General features: G+C 36.6%; 1 protein-coding gene across 1 annotated transcript in view; it reads left to right on the plus strand.

Moving 5' to 3' along the window:
• LOC123246479 (regulating synaptic membrane exocytosis protein 1-like) overlaps positions 1-19,973 on the plus strand; it is a 402,117-nt gene that overhangs the window by 170,297 nt on the left and 211,847 nt on the right. Inside the window, 1 exon segment of the mRNA XM_044675360.1 lies at positions 3,217-3,245. Coding sequence (XP_044531295.1) covers positions 3,217-3,245 — 29 coding nt within the window.

Below are 19,973 nucleotides of genomic sequence, written 5' to 3' on the forward strand. Positions count from 1 at the left end.
AATTTTAAAAAAATCATTTCTTTTGAATTTGCCCTACTAAAAAGGAACTAATAATCCTAAATTCATTGACATAGATTATTTAAATTGCTGATGAACATAAAATTGAAGTTTGTGTTCAAATCATGTTTTGTGATATTGGAAACTTCTCAGCTTATTGCTAAAGGTGTGAGCTCTCTGTCTAAAGGTGTTAAAACTTTTGCCCTCTAATCAGACTTGTGATTAATGGTCTTTGAGTTTATTTTGTTTTGACTCATTCATCATAACCTGTTATTTCATTCACAGGGGTTGACAAACTATGGTCCATAGGTCAAATAAAACAAAATCAGAGTTAAAAATGTAGAAACCATTCTTACTTAGCTCATAAACCATACATACATAATTAGCTGGCTAGATTTGACTCACAGGCTATGGTTTGCTGACACCGGGCATAAGGAATTTTGGGCATGAAAACACCCTCCACAAGGGAAAAATGGAAACTCCTCTGTAACATTTAATCTTAGATGATTACTTGTGGCCATGAGGGGTGGAGTAGCTTGCTCAAAGTCATATCTAATATATATCGGGGGGGGGGGGGGAGGGAAGCTGGGTAGCTCAGTGGATTGAGAGCCAGGCCTAGAGAAGAGAGACACTTCCTGGCTGTGTGACCCTGGGCAAGTCACTTGACCCCCATTGCCTACCCTTACCACTCTACTGCCTTGGAGCCAATACATAGTATTGACTCCAAAACAGAAGGTAAGGGCTTAAAATATATATATATATGTCAGAGGAAGGACTCAAACTCAGGTCTTTGTTCTAAGTCTGACCCATTCTTCCATATAGCATACACTGCTTTTCAATCTATGAAAAGATATGAGAAATAGTTTTCTTCAGAGAAAATAACTAATTTATCATCCTAAGTAAAAAAATATGATCATTATATAATATCATATGTATGATGGTTTTATATACATGTATATAAATATATGAAAAGAGTTTCACTGATCTGCCGCTTTGGGAAACCCATCTGGGTGCCTGGGCATGTGCAATCTATTCAGCCTACTTTACTAGGAAGATTCAGAGCCTGAATTTGAGTGAGATTATGAACAAGTTTGGCACCATTTGGCCATCCACAATGTGTTTGGGGCATCATCTTACTCTAGGCTACAGAATAAGTTTGAAGGTGTTTTTTTTAAGAAATAATAACTTTTAAAATTTTGCATGTTATTTTTCTTTTTCCATGGAGCCACCAGTTCATGAAACCATTCATTTCCAATTCAGCAAGTATTGATCAAGTTCCTCCTATGCATTAGGCATGGTGCTAGAATTTGGAGGCAGACAAAAATGCCCTAAGGAAATTAACCTTCCCCTGAAGGCTACAACATGAATGACAAAGGGGAAATATTTGCAGTTAAAGGTGAAGAACAATGTCTCTTATTTCAATCCTGTGACTGACACTAGTTGTGAGACCCTAGGTAAATCCATGGACCTTGGTTTCTTCACAGGCAAAATGAGGGAACTGAACTCAGTGACCTCTGAGCTAACTTCTATATGTGATAAGCATCCTTAAAATTAAGTGTGATCATACATGTTTAATATTTGGTTCCTCCTGATTGAGTTGAAGAAACATAGTCAATGAATGCTCCCAGAGTAAAGCAACTGCCTAGACCAAAAAGGCTTAATTTTTTTTAATGTCATGGACCTCTATGGCTATTAGAAGAGCCCTATCAACCCGTTTCAGAATTTTTTAAATGCATAAAATAAAATACAAACTTAACAAGGAAACTAATTATCTCTCGGAATGTCTACAAGGACAATATGTGAATTTTATGTATCAGTTCCCATCTTATCAACCAACTAATCAATACACCACTAATATAGTATGGCTACAACCACAATAATACAAATGTCGAATAATCATAAAATCACTTAATGAGTTTTAGATTGCAAAATGTGATTTTATCTTATTTAGACTGATATTAATGATATGCCTTATGAAAATAAACTTGCATTGGCCCTGGAATCAAGAAGACCTGAATACATAATCCAGCCTAAGATACTCACTAGATGTGTGACCCTGGTCAAGTCACTTTATCTCTGTCTCTCTCAATTTTTTAATTTATCAAATGAGGATTAAAAAATAGCACCTACGGGCAGCTGGGTAGCTCAGTGAATTGAGAGTCAGGCCTAGAGTCTGGAGGTCCTAGGTTAAAATCTGGCCTCAGACACTTCCCAGCTGTGTGACCCTGGGTAAGTCACTTGACCCCCATCACCCACCCTTACCACTCTTCCACCTAGGAGCCAATACACAGAAGTTCAGGAATTTTAAAAAATAAATAACTAAATGAAAAATTAGCACCTATCTCTAATTTTTTGGGGGAATATCAAATAATATTTTAAAGTCACTTTGTAAATCTTTAGGCTTTACATAAATGCTATTATTTTTGCTGCTTTCATTGTTGATATTTCCTGATTACCAGTGACAGAAGTCCATTCCTTAAGTAAAACTCAGTGGCAAGATATACATTCTGGGACTGAATATTTAGTATAAAAAAATCTAGATTGGAATATATGACTATACTACCTCCCCCCAACAAATTCAAAGCATTTTTCAGAAATTATTTAATTCACTCTCCCCAAATCCTTGCAATGGCAAGCTAGGTACCAAGAACACCATCATCTCCAAGAGAAGCTAAGGTTTGAGCTCAAAATGAGTTGGCCAAGGTCACAGACTGAGTCAGAAATATTCCCAAGATTAGACCAGAGGGCTCCATATTCTCAGGCTCCAGTCACAAAATCAGGATTCCCTTCCAGGCTGGCACAGTGATTCAGTGGTGATTTCTGACCATTTATCACCTAGGTTAAGAGTTTATGCTTACAGAAGTCTTCTTAAAAATATCTGTTTTTGAATGAAAGTGAGGTGGGAAGTAGGAGAGAAAAATGAAGAAAGGCTCCAGGAAAATGAAAGTGAGATTGTGATTTTGAATCTGTGGATTGATAAAAAAAAAAAAGTGGAGGCAGGTGTAAGAAAGAGGGAAAAATGTCTTGCTGTCTTGCTTCTTTTTATGGTAGCTGTGGACTAAATACTAAAAACAGCTCTCATGGAGGCAAAATGAGGAAAGATCCCAATGATCAAGAAAAGACATTCAAAAATGATGTAAAGAATGATATGGCCCTCCTGACACCATTGTTGTCAGCCCTGGCAAAAATATCCTCAAAATCTGGAGAGAGAATGGGAAGAGGGGGAAAAGCAGGAGGGAAGGAAAGAGGTTGATAATAGCAACCTAAAGATAAAATGTTTAAAAATACTTCTGTTGGGCAGTTAAGAACAAAAGACTAAAGTTACATGGTTTGGAAGAGCTGTGGAAGCTTGAGTGGCATTCTTTTGGGTCTCTCCTCACCGAGAAAAGAAAGCTAGAAAAGTGAGGGAGGTCAGTGAACAATACAGTCCTATTTTGCTGAGTGAAGGCAAAGATGTCTAGTGATTTTAGAAATCAGTCTGCTGTCAAAACCTGTAGAACCACGTCTGGATGTGTAAACAGGTAGCAGTGGAAAGGACAGATGCTGGAAGAATGTGCCAATTTTTAAAGGAAAACTTTGGGTTGGGGAAATAAATAGCTAGGCCACCAGTAGGTTGAAAACTTAAAGTTTGGGAAGGAATACAGGAAGCAGACATCAATGGAAAGGCGTGGAAAAACATGGAGTCCCTGACAACCCCGAAATGGCAAGGACTGCTCTTTCAGGGGGGTGGCAAAGCTGCATCTTTCTACCTTTTTCCATGACTCTGGGATTCACTTTGACCATTCCAGGCTCTGGATCTTCTTTCATTCTATGTGCCATGCCCTCTCCCCATCTCTTTGACATTCATGGTCCAGCTGGTGTTACCCTTCCTTCTTGAATACTTTAGTGATCGTTTCAGTCACAGTAATCTCAGTCCTTAAAATTTCTTTGGCATTTATTATTATTAGTTATTATTTTTGTATTCCCCATACAGAAATAATTCCTGTCTATCCTAATAGGTTAAGAAAGTGCTTACACTAGAGAGTGTCTTTCTTGACTTTGATCTTTATTACAATTTTCTCTGTCAGTTACTAACCATCAAAACATTCATTTCCTTTTGCCTGTCATATATGCTTTTAGAGGCAGCATGATTTAATGAATAGGTCAATAGGCCTATAGTTAGGAAATCTCATTTTAAGTTTTGTATCAGACTCTTCTTTATGACATTCGGCAAATCATCTGGCTTTTCCAATGAGGAACAACTAACTCTTCAGAAGCTTTCATGACTAGCTTTTAAATAACTGGCTAAATAAACCCTTCCCCCCAACATTCTTTTAGTCACTCAGGCTCAGAATTTGAGACAGTTTATTCATCTGCAAAATGGGGATAATAGCCTTTAAATTATAATTTTCTATTTTGAGGGAATCACTTTGCAAAACTTAAAGTGATGCACATGGGAACTATAAATATTTTAAAGGAAGCACATTATTGTAGAAAGAAATCAGAGACAAGAGTCTAGGTTCTCTTAACCCCTCTAATTTCATTATCTGAAAAATGAAGAGGTTGGACCAGCTGTTCGCTAAGGTACCTTACAACTCCAAAATTATTCAATTCCATATTGACTTCAGTGAAAGTACTGGCAGAAAGGTAACAAATAAATGAGCAGTTCTTAAAAGAAGTCAAGTTTGTAGAGACCCTGCCAATTTATTATCCACTTGGCCTTTTGCTACATGGAGATCCTTGGACAAATGTATAGCCCAGCCTCTTTAAGTTTACCTGTCTATAAAAAAGAAATGAAATATTATTAGGTGACCTTTCTGCATAGAAGGCAAAGTACTTTTACAAACATTCTCTTTGAGTTCTGGGCAAGGAGTCAAGGATATCTGGATTCCCAAACTTGGTTCTTTTTGTCTCTGACCTAATTCTGAACTTGGTCAAGTCATTTACCATTCTTGGGCCTCTGTTTCTTCATGGCAACAAACCTCAATAGAATGTGGTAAAATTAAGAGTTAATTAGCTTTTTATAGAAATTAATTTGAGTACAAAATTATGGAGCTATCTAGGTTCTCCTCCTAGGCCAGAGTTAATATTACTTTTGTTTCATCATTATTATTAACTAAATAATTATATGTATCTATAGGGGGTAATTTATTTGCTATGACATAGATAATCTAAAAGAATGAATAATATAAACTCATTGGATTTGGGGTGGGTGATATAGATAGATTTTATTTGCTCATTGGTCAAGACTTATGATTCAATTGTAGAAAAGATAATAAATAATGGAGACACCAGGGATGTAACAATAAATCTAATAGTTTTGGGTACACACACTGGGTTGTAGGAGAGACTGGACTAGGATAGTGAGTTCACTGGATTTATCACAGGAATGGCAGTTGGTCTTAACTGTCAACCCTGCTCTCCCTAGACCAGAATCTAAAAACAAGCAGGCAAGGTAAAAGGGTTTAACAGCATTAATTATGTTTAACTAAAAGGTGGGAAAGGGATTTCTATACTTAAAATCTAAAGGGCAAAACCACAGGCAAGGGAGGATTTCCCTACTCTAATCTTGTGATCTAAGCAGGCAGGGCCCAAGAAGCAGTGCAGTCTCTGGGAAGCTGATTCAAGCCTGGTACCAGCCAAACTTGAACAGCACAGCTATGGATCAGAGGGGTGGCTTTGAGGGTTCTCACAGTTTTCCAAAGATGCTCACTGGATGACAAAAACCTAGGTGGTCCAAGATATCCAAGAAGAAAGAGTGTGCTTGAGAAACTGTCCACCAGATCCCAAACTTCTCTTCTTGGTGCTGTTCTGTTGTTGCTGGAAATCTACCTCCACTCAGGATCCCAAGGAAATCAGGAAGCAGGGTCTGAGATCTCCCTGGGCTGGCAACAGTTTTTGCCCACCACTAATGGAGTCTCTCTCTCAGGGCACAGGCACCTTCCTGCTCCTTAATTCCATCTTAGAATGCTCCAGCCTCCAGTCCTTCCTGCTAAATCAACCTTAATATTTAATCAATTAACTAATCTTCCTCACAACACAATTGGTGTGGGAAACTCTTGGAGGGAAAATTCTCTCTACCAGTTCTCCCAAAGAAATCTGTAGCCTATTCAAATATACAATTAGAAAATTAGAAATCTTGCATGAATTAACTGAAAAGAACTAGGAGAACAATGTATGCTATAACAATATTGTAAAAACAAACAGCTTTGAAACACTAAAGAGATCTGGTCAATGTGATGACTTCTTTATGCTAATATTAAACTGAATATATATTCCTTGAGCCACAGGCAGCACAGTATCTAGAACATTGGACCTGGAGTCGGGAAGAACTGAGTTCAAATCCAGTCTCAGACACTAGCTGTGTGACCTAGGGCAAGTCATCTTACTTCTGTCTCCCTCAATTCCTTCATTTACACAGTAAGATAAAAATAGTTTTTTTCCTTCAGGTTTGTTGTGAGGATCAAGTGAGACCCTTTGGTTAGTAAAGCCCTAATTCAAGAAGACTACTGATAAAGAATGCTACCAGGTTACTGACAGAGATAAGGGAATAGATAGGAGGCACATGTTTTTGGACATGGAGGATATATGAATTTTTTTTGCATATTTATTACATGGGTTTTGCTCCCTATTCTCACTCTCAAGGGTAGGGAAAGAAGAAGTGGAATTATGGAGAGAGAAAATAAATACTGTTTAGTAGGAAAAAAATTTCAAATAAAAAGCTCAAGACTTATTACTGAAAGGCTAAGTAACAAATAACTAGCATATGGTTACAAAGCTAGGATGCATTCAAGGCAGAACTTGAACTAGGAACCAGATTTTTATAATCTTTGTATATACAAGAAAAAATTGTTTCTAGTCTTTTCATTTTTGTCTGATTCTGTGACCTCATTTAGGGTTTTCTTGGCAAAGAGACTGGAGTAATTTGACATTTCCTTCTTCAGATCATTGTAGAAATGAGAAAACTGAGGCATGGAGGGTTGTGACTTTCCCAGAGTCACACAACTAGGAAATGTCTGAGGTCAAATTTGAACTCAGAAGGATGATTCTTCATGACTTCAGATCTGGTACTCTACTCATTATGCCACTTAACTTCCCTGGAAAGGAAAGGGAGGTGCCACTAATGAAAAATCTTGGAAGAAGGGTTTGACTGATCCAAATATATATGCAGAACGGCCATATGGAGGCAACAGTTTCCAAGAGTCCAAGAGACTGATTCTTAAGACATCTGAAAGAGAAGAATACCAGTTTCTGGAGTGGGGGGATATCATAGATCTAATTATATTTTAAAAAAAGAAGAATTTGAGAAAATATCAGTCACTACCAACCTATATAGGTTGCCTACTTTCCTATCTCTTAAAAAAACCTTTTTTTCAAAATAACCTACATATGTATTGAAGGCATCCTTGATGAAGGTATAAAAGGAAAGAAACAGGTTTTCAAAAACAAGTTTCTACAGAACACATCTTTACAGTCCAACTGAGTATAAAGAACACAAGATTCTTCTGTGATTCTTCTTTGTTGACTATAAAAAAAATATGTCCTGGGAATTCATGTCAAGAAAAATAACAAAACCACACTGTGAAGATCAGACTTTGGAAAAGTTGAAAAGTTGTCTAGATTTTTGGACTCTTCTTCATAATTTCAACTTCTCCATATTTGGGTATCTTAGAAAGAACACTATTGTCTGGAGGTATTGAGATAAGAAGTAGTGAGGGAACAGTAATTGAATTGCCTTGTTTTATTATACCCATATTTTCTACATAGTAATAGGTATTGTCTCTCTGTATAGACTGTATGCTGCTTGAGAGCAGGGGCCATTTTTGTCTTTCTATCTCTAACAACTAGTGCAATGCCTGAAATATTGTATTGAATAATTGATTGAATGCATGTTAGGATTGGACGCTCTTTTAGGTCTTTTTTAAGGTTAACTAACAGGGAGAAGCAGTGTGTGTGTGTGTATATATGTGTGCTCTGTTTTGTATTTTCTCCATTACTGTGGCTTGTATCCGAGAAGAGCTAATGGAGACTTCCACTCCATCCTAAAGTCTCAGTTTTGCTGATTGATTCAAAATATATTCTCAATAGGTTTGCCTTCTCAAATTCGCTAAGGCAAGGCTGGCACTGAAATGTCTGGATTTAAAATGTCTTTACTGAGTTTGAAAGCAGAATTTTATGGGAAATGAAGATAATACAACTGTTGAGAGCTATTATTACTATTGCTCCATCAGGCCCTTTTCATCCCTCCTTCACAATTCTCCTATTATGGTCTACCTTAAATTCGTCTAGGGCTTTGCACTTTGTAGCTTCTGATTTTTTCCAGTACAGCATCTCAGTGTGATAGTTGAGGCAATGGTACTTTCACTGTTTTGCAAATGAGAAAACTGAGGTTCAGAGAGTTTTTACTGATTGCCTAAGGTCTTGAAAATGGTAATGATAGGGCTAAAACTCCAATCTAGGACTTAAAACTATGAGTCCAGTGCACTTTGTATTGCCATCTCCCTAGGAGAGAATTATGATTTTAAGATCTCAGTGAGCTTTAAAAAGCATTAACCTGTCACAAATGTTTGCTCTGACTTACGGTTTCGCTACTTAATAATATTACCTAACTAGGGTTGGGTAATGAGACCCACATTCCTAACAAATTCTCCCTATCATTACTCTGACTCTACACAGAGATGTCTACCATGTCTGGAGTCTATATTATTTTCCTCTCCTTCTCAACTGAATGTGAGATCTATTTAAAACCAGTTATGGTGGCAGTAAAAGTGCCAATTAAATCAAGTCAATAAGCATTTACTAAGTACCTACTATGTGCCAGATATAGTGCTAAGGGCTCTGTAAAGCAATTTTAATTCTAGAAGCTTAGACTCCATTAAGATAGAGAAAAATTTAAGAAAATGTGAATAGGTGGAAGCTGGTTGGCTCCGTGGATTGAGAGTCAGGCCTAGAGACTGGAACATCTTAGGTTAAAAACTGGCCTCAGGCACTTCTTAACTGTGTGACCCTGGGCATATCACTTGACCCCCATTGCCTAGCCTTTACTGCTCTTCTGCCTTAGAACCAATACCGTAGTATTGATTCTAAGATGGAATGTAAGGGTTTATTTTTTTTTAAATGTGAATAGTATGAAAACTAAGGTTTTATATTTGCTAATAAATCGTAATAAGCATTAAAATTGATATTTTTCTACTAGAATCTTCAAGTATTCATAATAAATAATTAGTATCAATAATTTATATATTAATATTTATAATCAATATGCTATTGATTGTATTTCATATTAATATCATTAATAAATAGTATTAATAATTTGTATTTAGTAATCTAAGAAGTGTGGCATTGTGAATAAAAAGCTGGCTTCAGAGTCAGGATTGCCTCAGTTCAAGATTTGCTTCCCAGACACACTCTATGACAGTGGACAAGTCACTGACTGTACTATGTCCCCAGCTTACTCTGTAATATTATGTATTGCCTAGTAGAAGTTGATCTGCATTAGGAGAAAGAGTTCCTTGCCAGGAGCTATTTCTCTGTTGTTATCATCATCATCATCATCATCATCATCATCATCATCATCCTTTGTGACCCCTTTAATCAGTCTTCAAAAAAGGGGAAAAAAGAACTTTTCCATTAGTAGATATTCAATAAGTATCTACTATGTGCATAGCCAAGGATTAGGTACCATATCTTTTTCTTTTAATTTTTAAAAAGTTTCAGATTCATCATTCAGTTGAAAATAGGCTGACCTGGGCAGATTAAATCTTTCAATCCCTTCTAATTTGGTGTAACTTGTGATAATATGTTCTAAGACTCATAAAAATTAATGGACTTGCTACATTAGAAAAACCATAAGGCACTTGCTCAGTTTAAACCCATACATACCCAGAGATAGATTTATATTTATAATTTTATGTATATATATATGTACATATATAGAGAGACAGAGAGAAAAAGAAAGAGTAGTTTCTTTCCCAACTCAAAATACAGCTATATAGATACATGAATGTATCGATATATATCTATTTATATATATATATATATATATATATATATCTTAAAGCATGATAAATCTTAAAATATGTATATATACACTGCAGTTTCTATATAAAAAGAAAGTGTTGGGGGGACTGACTAAATGCTAGTAATAGGAAATTTATCCGTAATGTCCCTTACAAATATGATCAATATGTCTCTCTTACTCTTTCTTTCTATACATATGTATACGTATGTATATCATATGTGTTTATGTTATCTAATACGTATGTAAACATGTGTATGCATATCTTGCTTGCAACTAGATATTTTGTACATACATATTTACATATTCTCTTTCCCATTAGAATGAATATTTTTGAAAGTAGGAACTGTTAGGTTTTTTCTTTTTGACTTTATTTATATCCCTACTGCTTGGCGTAGTGCCTGACACTTAATAAGTGCTTATAAATGCTTGTTGCTGCCTTGTTTACTGATTATACAAGATAAACAATATAAAAGATACTATGAGAGACATATGATTTGAAAAGAGCAGCCAATAGCTCAAGCAAGGAATGACGAAAACGTACAACCTTTAAGTTCTGTGGGTATATACTCTCAAGAAACTCATCAGAGGTCTCCTACAGATGAAACTTCTATCTAGACCTTATGGGAGGACACAGACATGAGTCATATGGAATAATAGGACATAAAGAGTTTGAGATCTATATTGATGAAAGAGGGTGTGTGCATTAATGGGATTGCAGATCCCTTAAAGCATCAAGGATGCCACCTTTAGCAACCAATGCTCCAGACAAAAGGGATTATTCTATCCTGTGACAATGCCTTGTCTTTTCCTGATTCTGTGTTGATTCACCTATTCCCTCTACTTCATGACTTATCTACAAATCTGTTCAATATGATAGCCTTTCTATAGGTTCAAATGGAAACCCACTTCCTCTATGAAGTCTACCTTGATCACCTCAGCTGGGAATAATCTTTTGCCTACAATTTATTTGTGCCACTTTTAATATGTTAATTTTCTATCTCATTTTATATTTTTCCATTGCTAGAGTACAAGATCTTTGAGAGAATGTATCTTATTCATTTTTATTGCTTTATAATTTTGCTTAATCAATTCATTAACATAAATAAATACATTTAAAATATTCTCAGTTAATCCACCCCGCCCCACTAGGGAAACAAAGGAAAATAAAACTGTTTGGTTAGGCTGGTATTTTATTGTGAGAGAAGACTTTTGAGTAGGTCTAAGTACCCACATAAACCCAGCATGGGAATCCTTTTGTTGAATTTCCTACTCATAATATCTATCACATTATAAATGCACAGCATATCTTATAGTTGTGGCCTAATAGTCATTGTGGTTCATTATTCTGAAAGACTTTTATGGCTTCCCAGAGTAAGTGGCAGCTATGGCTGAGGCTGAGGGGTCCTACTGTTCAAATGCAACAACCACAACAGGTAGACTACATCAAATTGTTGACACTCAACCACATCTGTATTAGGTGCCCTCTTATTCAGATCCCAATGTGGTTCATGAAAAAAGATCTTCATCTCTTCCTCAGAGTCAATGAAGTAAATGTGCTCAAACTACTCTTTCTAATGAATAAAAAAACTTGAGAATTTATTCATTTATCCATACATTAATTTATGTGCAATTATACTACCTTTCTTAATGATAGGAATTCAGTCCTATCTCCCTATCAAATGCTTGTAAATAAATAGGAAGGAATCACATCCCTATCCTTGATTTTAACTACCAATTCTCTTCACTGGTAAAAGCTACAGGAGCACCTCTGGGTCACAGCATGATATAACACTTCCCTTTCAAAGATGGAATGCATCCTGCTGTTATGAAATATGCAATCGGGCTGTTCCCTCTCAAGAAACCAACCTTTGATTTCAATGACAATTATTTTCCTCTCCCTGGATTGGGACGTTCATGAATTACGTGATTAATTCCGTAGACTTTAGGTTCTGAAAAAAGCTGTTATTAATTATGGGGGCTCAATCTCACAGGATAAGTAGTGGACTGAAGTCAAGTGTCTTCATTTATGTTCCTTGCTGTTCAATAGAGTCATCATGAAAACTAGAGAAATCATTTAACCTTTGTGTCATCTCTCAATCACTTTCTCTGTATTCTCTCTCTCTCTCTCTCTCTGTCTCTGTCTGTCTGTCTCTCTGTCTTCCCTATATCTTTCTGACTATCTATCTTCTGTCTCTCTCTATTCTCTGTCTGCCTCTGTCTCTGTCTCTGTTTCTGTCTCTGTCTCTGTCTCTCCCTCTCTTTCTCTCTCTTCCCTATATCTGTCTGTCTTCTTCTGTGGCATCTCTCATCTTTGTTGCTGTTTACTATTAACCCTTCTTTTCTCTTAATGATATTTGATTCCTACATGTCGACATCTTAACTATGGAATTCTATATTTTAAAAATCTGTAGAGTAGTGGCTTTAATTGTCCATGGAAGTTTCCCTCAATAACACCTACAATATAAGACCCCTAGTGGTTAGGGAAACGATCAAAATGTAAATTGGAACTAAACCAGGAGTTGTCCCCTGTTTTGATAATCTTTTGATATTTGTGATCTGCTGATTCAAATCCTCAGACTATAAAGCATCATTTTCTCTGTGACCTTAAAGTACAATAAATTTCTAATGCTTTGACTTTTGTCCAAATTTTGCACATGGGAAAATGTACATAAGAAGAATCCATGCCTTATAGCTATAATTTCTCAAATTCATGAATGTTTTGGAATGGGGTAGGACATTCCAGATATTTTTTTAAGTGGTGATTGAAAAGTCTTCATTTAGTGCCTTATTTTCAACAAAAGCTGAAATAGCCATTTTCTTCTCACATATTTTTCTATGTCAAACTTTCCTAGGGGATAGGGATATCATCACTTAAAGAATTCTTACTGAATCATAGCTGATGTTAGGGATAAGTAGGGTGTTTTATTTCACCCACGGGTAGCATTGAGTGAATTGTTCTAAACATAGGGCTTTCCCTGCAGCTACTGTGTCTTTTGGACCCTTGGCAGTGCCTAATCCCTTGGACCATGTTTCCAATTTAATGGTTTTTAATGAAGTAGTCAGCTAGCATGTAAATATTTGGAAAATATTGTTCTACTGTAAATAATAAAACAATTTCCCCCATATACTAATGATGAAACCTGTTGACCTAAAAAGCTCATGCAATTAACTTGTACAGTATAACTGTGAAAAGACTACTTCCTTTTTTCCCTAGTTAACCATGCACAATTCCCTGTCTATCAAGATGAAAATATATTTTGTGACTTAGAATTTCATGCATACATATAATTTGGGAATCTACAATCTGCCAGATAACCCAACAATGGAAGCTAAGTAATGTTTGACAGTCTTGTCCTAAATCAATACCATTTTCAGCATGATGGAAAATTAAATGCTTCCTTTCTCAGCTTCTCCATCATCACATGGGCAATGAGTCAACAGGCTCTTCTGCCAAATCCCCTCCAAACTAGACAATCTATAGCAAATGTATTTCTGTTCTTTCCCTTCAATTTACATATATTAAAAACAAGATGCTTCTCAAATATTCTAGGGTTTAAAACTCCTCACAGTGCAGTGGGAAAAAAATTGAACTTGGAGTGCTGAATTTGAAGCTACTTGCTTTGAGTCTGAAATTAAGCTCTAAAATTCATTACTTGTGTTACCTGAGGCAATTCTTTGATCTTCTCTGGGCCTCACTTTCCTCTTCTGTAAAATGGCAGAGCTAGACCAGATGACCTTTATGTCCTTCCAGTTCTAAATCTTAAGTATCATTTTTCTTAAAGATACATAATTAGATCAATATGGAAATATGTTTTGCATGATTTCACATACATAACTGATAACCTTCTCAATAGGGGGAGGAATGGAAGGAAAGGAGGAAGAGATTTTAGAACTCAGTTTTTTTTTTAATTAATGCTAAAAAAAAGAAAAACATCATAGGAAATATTTAGCAAAATAAATAAAAATACAACAGACCATTTAAAAATAGACTAGATCTATGGATCTTAAGTATTTATTTTTCTAAACATATAGTGCTTTCTTAAATGCATTTACCCTGAGTTCTTTCCCTATGCTTTTGAGTTAGTAACTTTTATCAAAAATGCATCTAGAGGGCACCTAGGTGTGGTTCAGTTTATTGGGCCAGGCCTAGAGATGGAGAAGATGAATGTGATCTTACATACTTCTTAGTTGTGTGACCTGGACAAGTCACTTAAACCCCTTTGCCTAGCCTTTACCATTGTTATGCCTTGGAATAAATACACTTAATATTCTAAGATGGAAGTTAAGGCTTTAACAAAAAGTGAATCTAAATTCTAAAACTACATTTTTCAAAAGGATGTACTGGGGCATTCTACTGTGCCTTGTTTTGGTTGTGTATGATGTATTGTATAGAAGTTACCTGTCATCATATTGCATTCTTACATCTTCAACAAACTGGATTGAAATAACATGTGTTTGTGCATATTAGTGTCCTTCACCTCCCCCCACCCAGCCCCACTCTCTCCCCCAGGGTTTGTCAAGATTTCTTATGGCAAAGAATAATATTGTGCTGTGAGAAAATTTTAATTTTTTTTAAAAATGGAATCAGTAATTGAAAGTTTGTGTTTTAAGAGGGTCAGCTAGGCAACACAGAAGAGAGAGAGAGCCTAGCCTTAAGTCAGTAAGCCCCAGGTTCAAATTCAACCTCAGACACTTAGTAGCTGTATGACCCTGAACAAATCTCTTAACCCTGTTTGCCTTAGTTTCCACATCTGTAAAATGAGCTGCAGCAGGAAATGTTAAATCACTTCTGTTTCTTTAATAAGAAAACCCCAAATGGGGCTGGAAAGAGTAGGACACAACTGAACAAAAACGAACAAAAAAAAAAAACAAAACAGAGTCTATACATGGAATTTAGATGGTAAAGTGAGTGGAACAAAGATTGATATTGAATATAATCAACCAGTTGGGTCCCAGAAGCCATAGACATGGGAAGCTACCCTTGTGGAAATGCAACCTGGCATCTGCTTGAAGATAGAGCTTTAGTTCCCTCTTCCTCAGCAGGTTCTCACATTGTCAACTGGTTTGAAATCAGATGGCCATATGGTCTTATCAGTGGAAATTACACTTAGAAAGACATATTCCCATTCAGCTTACCGAAGCACCCTAAGAATGATAAAGCCATTCCATCCAACTGGCAGCTGAAATCTCCTGTATGCATTATCCCCTCCTATTAGAGCTGTTTGAAAGTAGGGACTGCCTTGCTTATTAAATTCAATTTAATTAATTTATTTAAAAATTCTGAGTGATTAGCACAGTGCTTGGCATAGAGGAGGACTTAATAAATGCATTTTCATTCATTCATATACAATGATGGTTTCATAAAAAGGATCTGAACAATGAATTTTATAGTTAGGCTGTTGATCTGTAAAAGAATAAGTCTAGTGAAGATCTTGTCTAAAAACAGTTTATTCATATTTCCAGAGGAAGTCTAAAAAAGACATATCCTGAAGGGTAGGAGGGTCTTTTAACTCAGTTCTCCTGGCAGATGGATTTCTCCACCTGGGTTTCTTTTCTTTGTACATTCATTTCAATCATAATCCTGGTGACTTGGGTAGATTTGAAAGGACACAATCAAAGAGAACAGATCTCTGTAGTTGTAAGGAAGTAAAAAATAGCCTTCTGTATAGCCTTTAGGACAGGAGGCTAAACATTCTATAATTGTTTGGTTCTAAGCAGGGCGAGCCCACTTCATAAGCAGGGTAGGCAGCTGCCAGTGCAGTGGGAGTCAGAAGACACCGAAAGGTCTGCCTGGCCTGGTTTATCCCAGTATCTGACTCGATCGTTCTATTTAATCCTTATGGAATTTCTAAAAATAATATGGATTTTGATGGAGTTAAGGCATTACATCACTTGGAAGAGGAAATCCATTATCAGGTTTAAAACATTTGTATTCCCTGGGGAGAAATGAGACACTGACTGGGCAGGTTATATTCAGTATGGGAAAGTTGTTAGGGAAAGGTCCAGAATACTTTGTGAACAGACTAATGGCAAGCATAGCAATAGGAATCCCAGGACTGCATGAGAGCAATGACCCAAGGAAGGAAGTAATAAATGCAAACCTGTATTTGGTTCACAATTTTGCTTTTAGGCTAGCCCTATTTCCTGTATGTGAACATTCTGTTTAAAAAAAAAAATAACACAGGTCACTTTATTATGTTTTTATTTCATCTGAACTAAAAAGTAAAATAAAAAGTAAAATGTATTTTTCCTATTCTTTTACTTAGATTTAATTATTTTTTCATTCATTTGGTCAAAATGATTGAGTATTTTACAGTTTATATACAGTGCAATCGAGATGAAAAATAGTGACATTGCTTGCCCTCAAGCAGCTTTTCCTCTAGTTGGGGGAATAATCATAGAAGAAAATAGGGAGAGGAATTTTTTTTAGCAGTTTTTCAATCATGCCCAACTTTTTGTGACCCAATTTTGGGTTTTCTTGTCAAATATATTAGAGAGGTTTGCAATTTCCTTGTCCATCTCATCTTATAGATTAGGAAATGGAGGGAAACAGGGTTAAGCAACTTCTCCAGGGTCACACAGCTAAGTGTCTAAGGTCAGATTAGAACTCAGAAAGTTGAGTCTTCTCGATTTCAGGTTCAGCTCTCAATCCATTGTGCCACAACTACTTAGCTGTCAGGATAGGGATTATACCTGTGATTTCATTAGGAAATGGCAGTGTTAGGTAATAATTCCCATTTATTAGGCTTGAATGAGTTCAAAGATTGGGGAAAAGGGAGGGAGGGGGGGAAACTTCACCTAAACTGGGTTGATAATATAACTTTGCCTCAGGTTACCCCTGTTCCTCTGTGTAAAAGTCTCTCTTTTTTAAAAAAAATTGTGTAGGTCATTTTACTGTCTTTTATTTCACTTACCTTTATTTCACTGGGTCTCTTGATCTAGAAGAATTTCCTCCCAATCATTAAGTGATACTTAATCAGGAGCAACTAGGTGACTCAGTGAATTGAGAGACAGGAGGTCCTGGGTTCAAATAAGTCCTCATACACACCCTAGCTGTGTGACCCTGGACAAAAGATTCAACCCCCTTCTTCCTAGCTCTTACTAACCTTGGAACTACACAGTATTATTCTAAGAGAAAAGCTAAGGGTTTATTTTTAAGTGACACTTAATCATTCATTTATATTCAGAAAAAAATTATTGATCATTTACCTTGTAAGATTCACTGTGCTGGATGCTAGAGATTCTAAGGTGAAAGATGACTTGATTCTTGTCCCTAGTGCAATTTGCAATCTAGTAATCCCCCTCTCCCAATGCAGGTTGGGGCTTTTCCTGCAACGTATCATTTTAGAGTGTTGCCAGAATGCAGGAAGGCTCAATGATTTTCCCAGAGTCACACAGCCAGTACAGAATAAAAGATGAATGATTAGAAAAAAAAAGATGATAAGTGCATTAGAAAGGACAGTCAGGGACAGAAGAAGATTGAAACAGAATCAGAAAATAAGTGAAAAAGGGCTAGAGAAATGAATAGATGAGGGCCCTGAATTCCAGGTTAATTCCAATTTCTACAAAACTTTCTATTACATGTAATGACACATTTTCCTTATACTTGTAGTGATTGGATTATTAAACAATTATCAAGAGCTAAAATACTAAAAAAAAGATCCCCTCCCAAACTCCACCACACACATACACTCAATAAACTCCAGTGTTTTCCTGTTGCCTCTAGAAGTAAATATAAAATGCTCTGTTTAACATTCAAAGCCAAATCTAGCCCTCTCATATCTTTCCTTTCTTATTACACCTTACTCACAATTGCATATTCTTTGACGAAGTGACACATCTCCTGGCTGTTCCCCAAACAAGACCCTCTATCTCTCTGCTCTCAGCACTCTCTCCGGCTGTCCCCCATGCCTGGAATTATCTTCTTCCTGGCTATTGACCTCCTTGCCTTCCTTTGAGTACCAAGAAAAATCTTACCTTCTTCATAAAGTCTTCCCATTGTTGTTCAATCATTTTTCAGTCATGTCTGACTCTCTGTGACCCTATATGGGATTTGTGCAGCAAAGATACTAGAGTAATATGCCATTTCCTTCTCCAGCTCCAGAGGCTAGATTTGAACTCATAAAGAGTCTTCCTGATTCCAATTCCAGTGCAGTATCCATTGGATCACTTAACTACTGGAAGCCTTCCCTAAACCCTCTTAATTCCAGTACTTTTCCTCTTTTAGTTATATCCTATTTATCTTGTATGTAGCTTCTACCTTTGATTTCCAAGTCCTATGATAGTTAAGTGCTATGGCTAAATGTTTCTCCATACCTGGAATTGAAGAGGCCCTATTATAACTGAAAACAGTGATAGAGTGGCAACCCTTATAGCCACCAGCTAATTGCTATTTGATAAGAGACTGAAGGCTATTTGAAAGACTATTTGAAAAAAACACTTTGCCAACATGATGTTTCATCTCTGGTTTTGGTACCATTGTGCTATCTATCCTCCATATCTGAATTTCTCTCCCTCCCTATCCCTGCCTCTTATAATCCCTGGCTTTCTTCAAGATTCAATTTAAGCATCGCCTTCTGCAAGAGGTATTTCTCTAGTTCTTTGCCCTCTAGGGCTACTTTCCATCTACTCACTATATTTTTGCGAAAGTTCCTCTCTAGGTATTGGCTCTCTCATTGATATGTTAGCTCCTTGGGAGCCTGGAATGTTTTCATTTTTTCTTTGTATCTTCAGTGTTTAGCACAGTGCCTCATAATTAGTGATTAGTGAGTACTTATCCATTGGCCAATTTCTTCATCTGTAAAACAAAAATCATATGTCTAGAATACGTCACAAAGCACTACCATTCTCCCAGGTTCCCAATCTCAGTGTCATCCTCAACTCTGCACTCTCTTTTACCTTTCATATCCAACCTATTACCATGTCTGATCATTTCTATCTTTGAATGTCTCTTGTAGGCATCCTTTTCTCTCCTCTAACACCATCACCACTCTAGATAAAGTTCCAGTCATTTCACCTCTGCTATTACTATAGCCTGCTGATTGGTTTCCCTGCCTCAAATCTTTTCAAACTCCAATCCATCCTCCAATTAACTGTCAAATTGATCTTCTGATAGCCTGGGTCTGATTTTGTCAAGCCTTCACTCCACATTTAATCAATTCAAATGGTTTGAATTGGTCTTGAAGATCAAATGGCCTCTGAAATCAAATATAAAAATGCTCTGTTTTTCCTTCAAAGCCTTTTATAACCTACTTTTTCATTCTTCTTATATCTTATATCTTATTCTCTTCTTGCTCACTCCCATATCCATTGACCCTTCTCTCTCTCTCTCTCTCTCTCTCTCTCTCTCTCTCTCTCTCTCTCTCTCTCTCTCTCTCTCTCCCTCTCTCTCTCTCCCTCTCCCTCTTCTCTTCTCTTGCCCCCTGTCTCTCTCTTCTCACTCTGTCTCTGTCCCTCTGTCTCTCTCCGTCACTGTTAATGTTTCTCCCATTAGATTGTGAGTTCTTTGAGAACAGATAGTCATTTGCTTTTTTTGTATACTTAGACCTCAGGATAGTGCCTGGCACTTTATTGGTACCTGAAAAATGCTTGTTGCCTGACTATGTTATTGTGAAGCTCAAAAGATACAATTTATATAAAACACAACTTAAATGAATTTCCTAAGATTGTTAAGACTAATAAATCACAGTAACTACAAAAGTAGCTAACATTTATTTACAAAGGTATGTGAAGTCCTTTATATATGCAAATTTCATTTTGTCCTCACAATGATCCTGGGGGTGTTATGTAGAGATGGAAAGCATGGAATCCCTGCAAAATACAGGGACAGCCTCACCCAGAATTCCAAGGGACCCCCCTGGAGAACTTTGGGTGAGGGGGCAGTTGAGAGGAGTTGAGACAGTTGTTTGGTGGAGGTTGAAGTGAGCAGACACTCTGCTTACTACTCCAGACTTGGGGATCACTTGAGTGGCCATTG

Source organism: Gracilinanus agilis, chromosome 4, assembly GCF_016433145.1.
Source record: "Gracilinanus agilis isolate LMUSP501 chromosome 4, AgileGrace, whole genome shotgun sequence".
NCBI lineage: Eukaryota > Metazoa > Chordata > Mammalia > Didelphimorphia > Didelphidae > Gracilinanus > Gracilinanus agilis.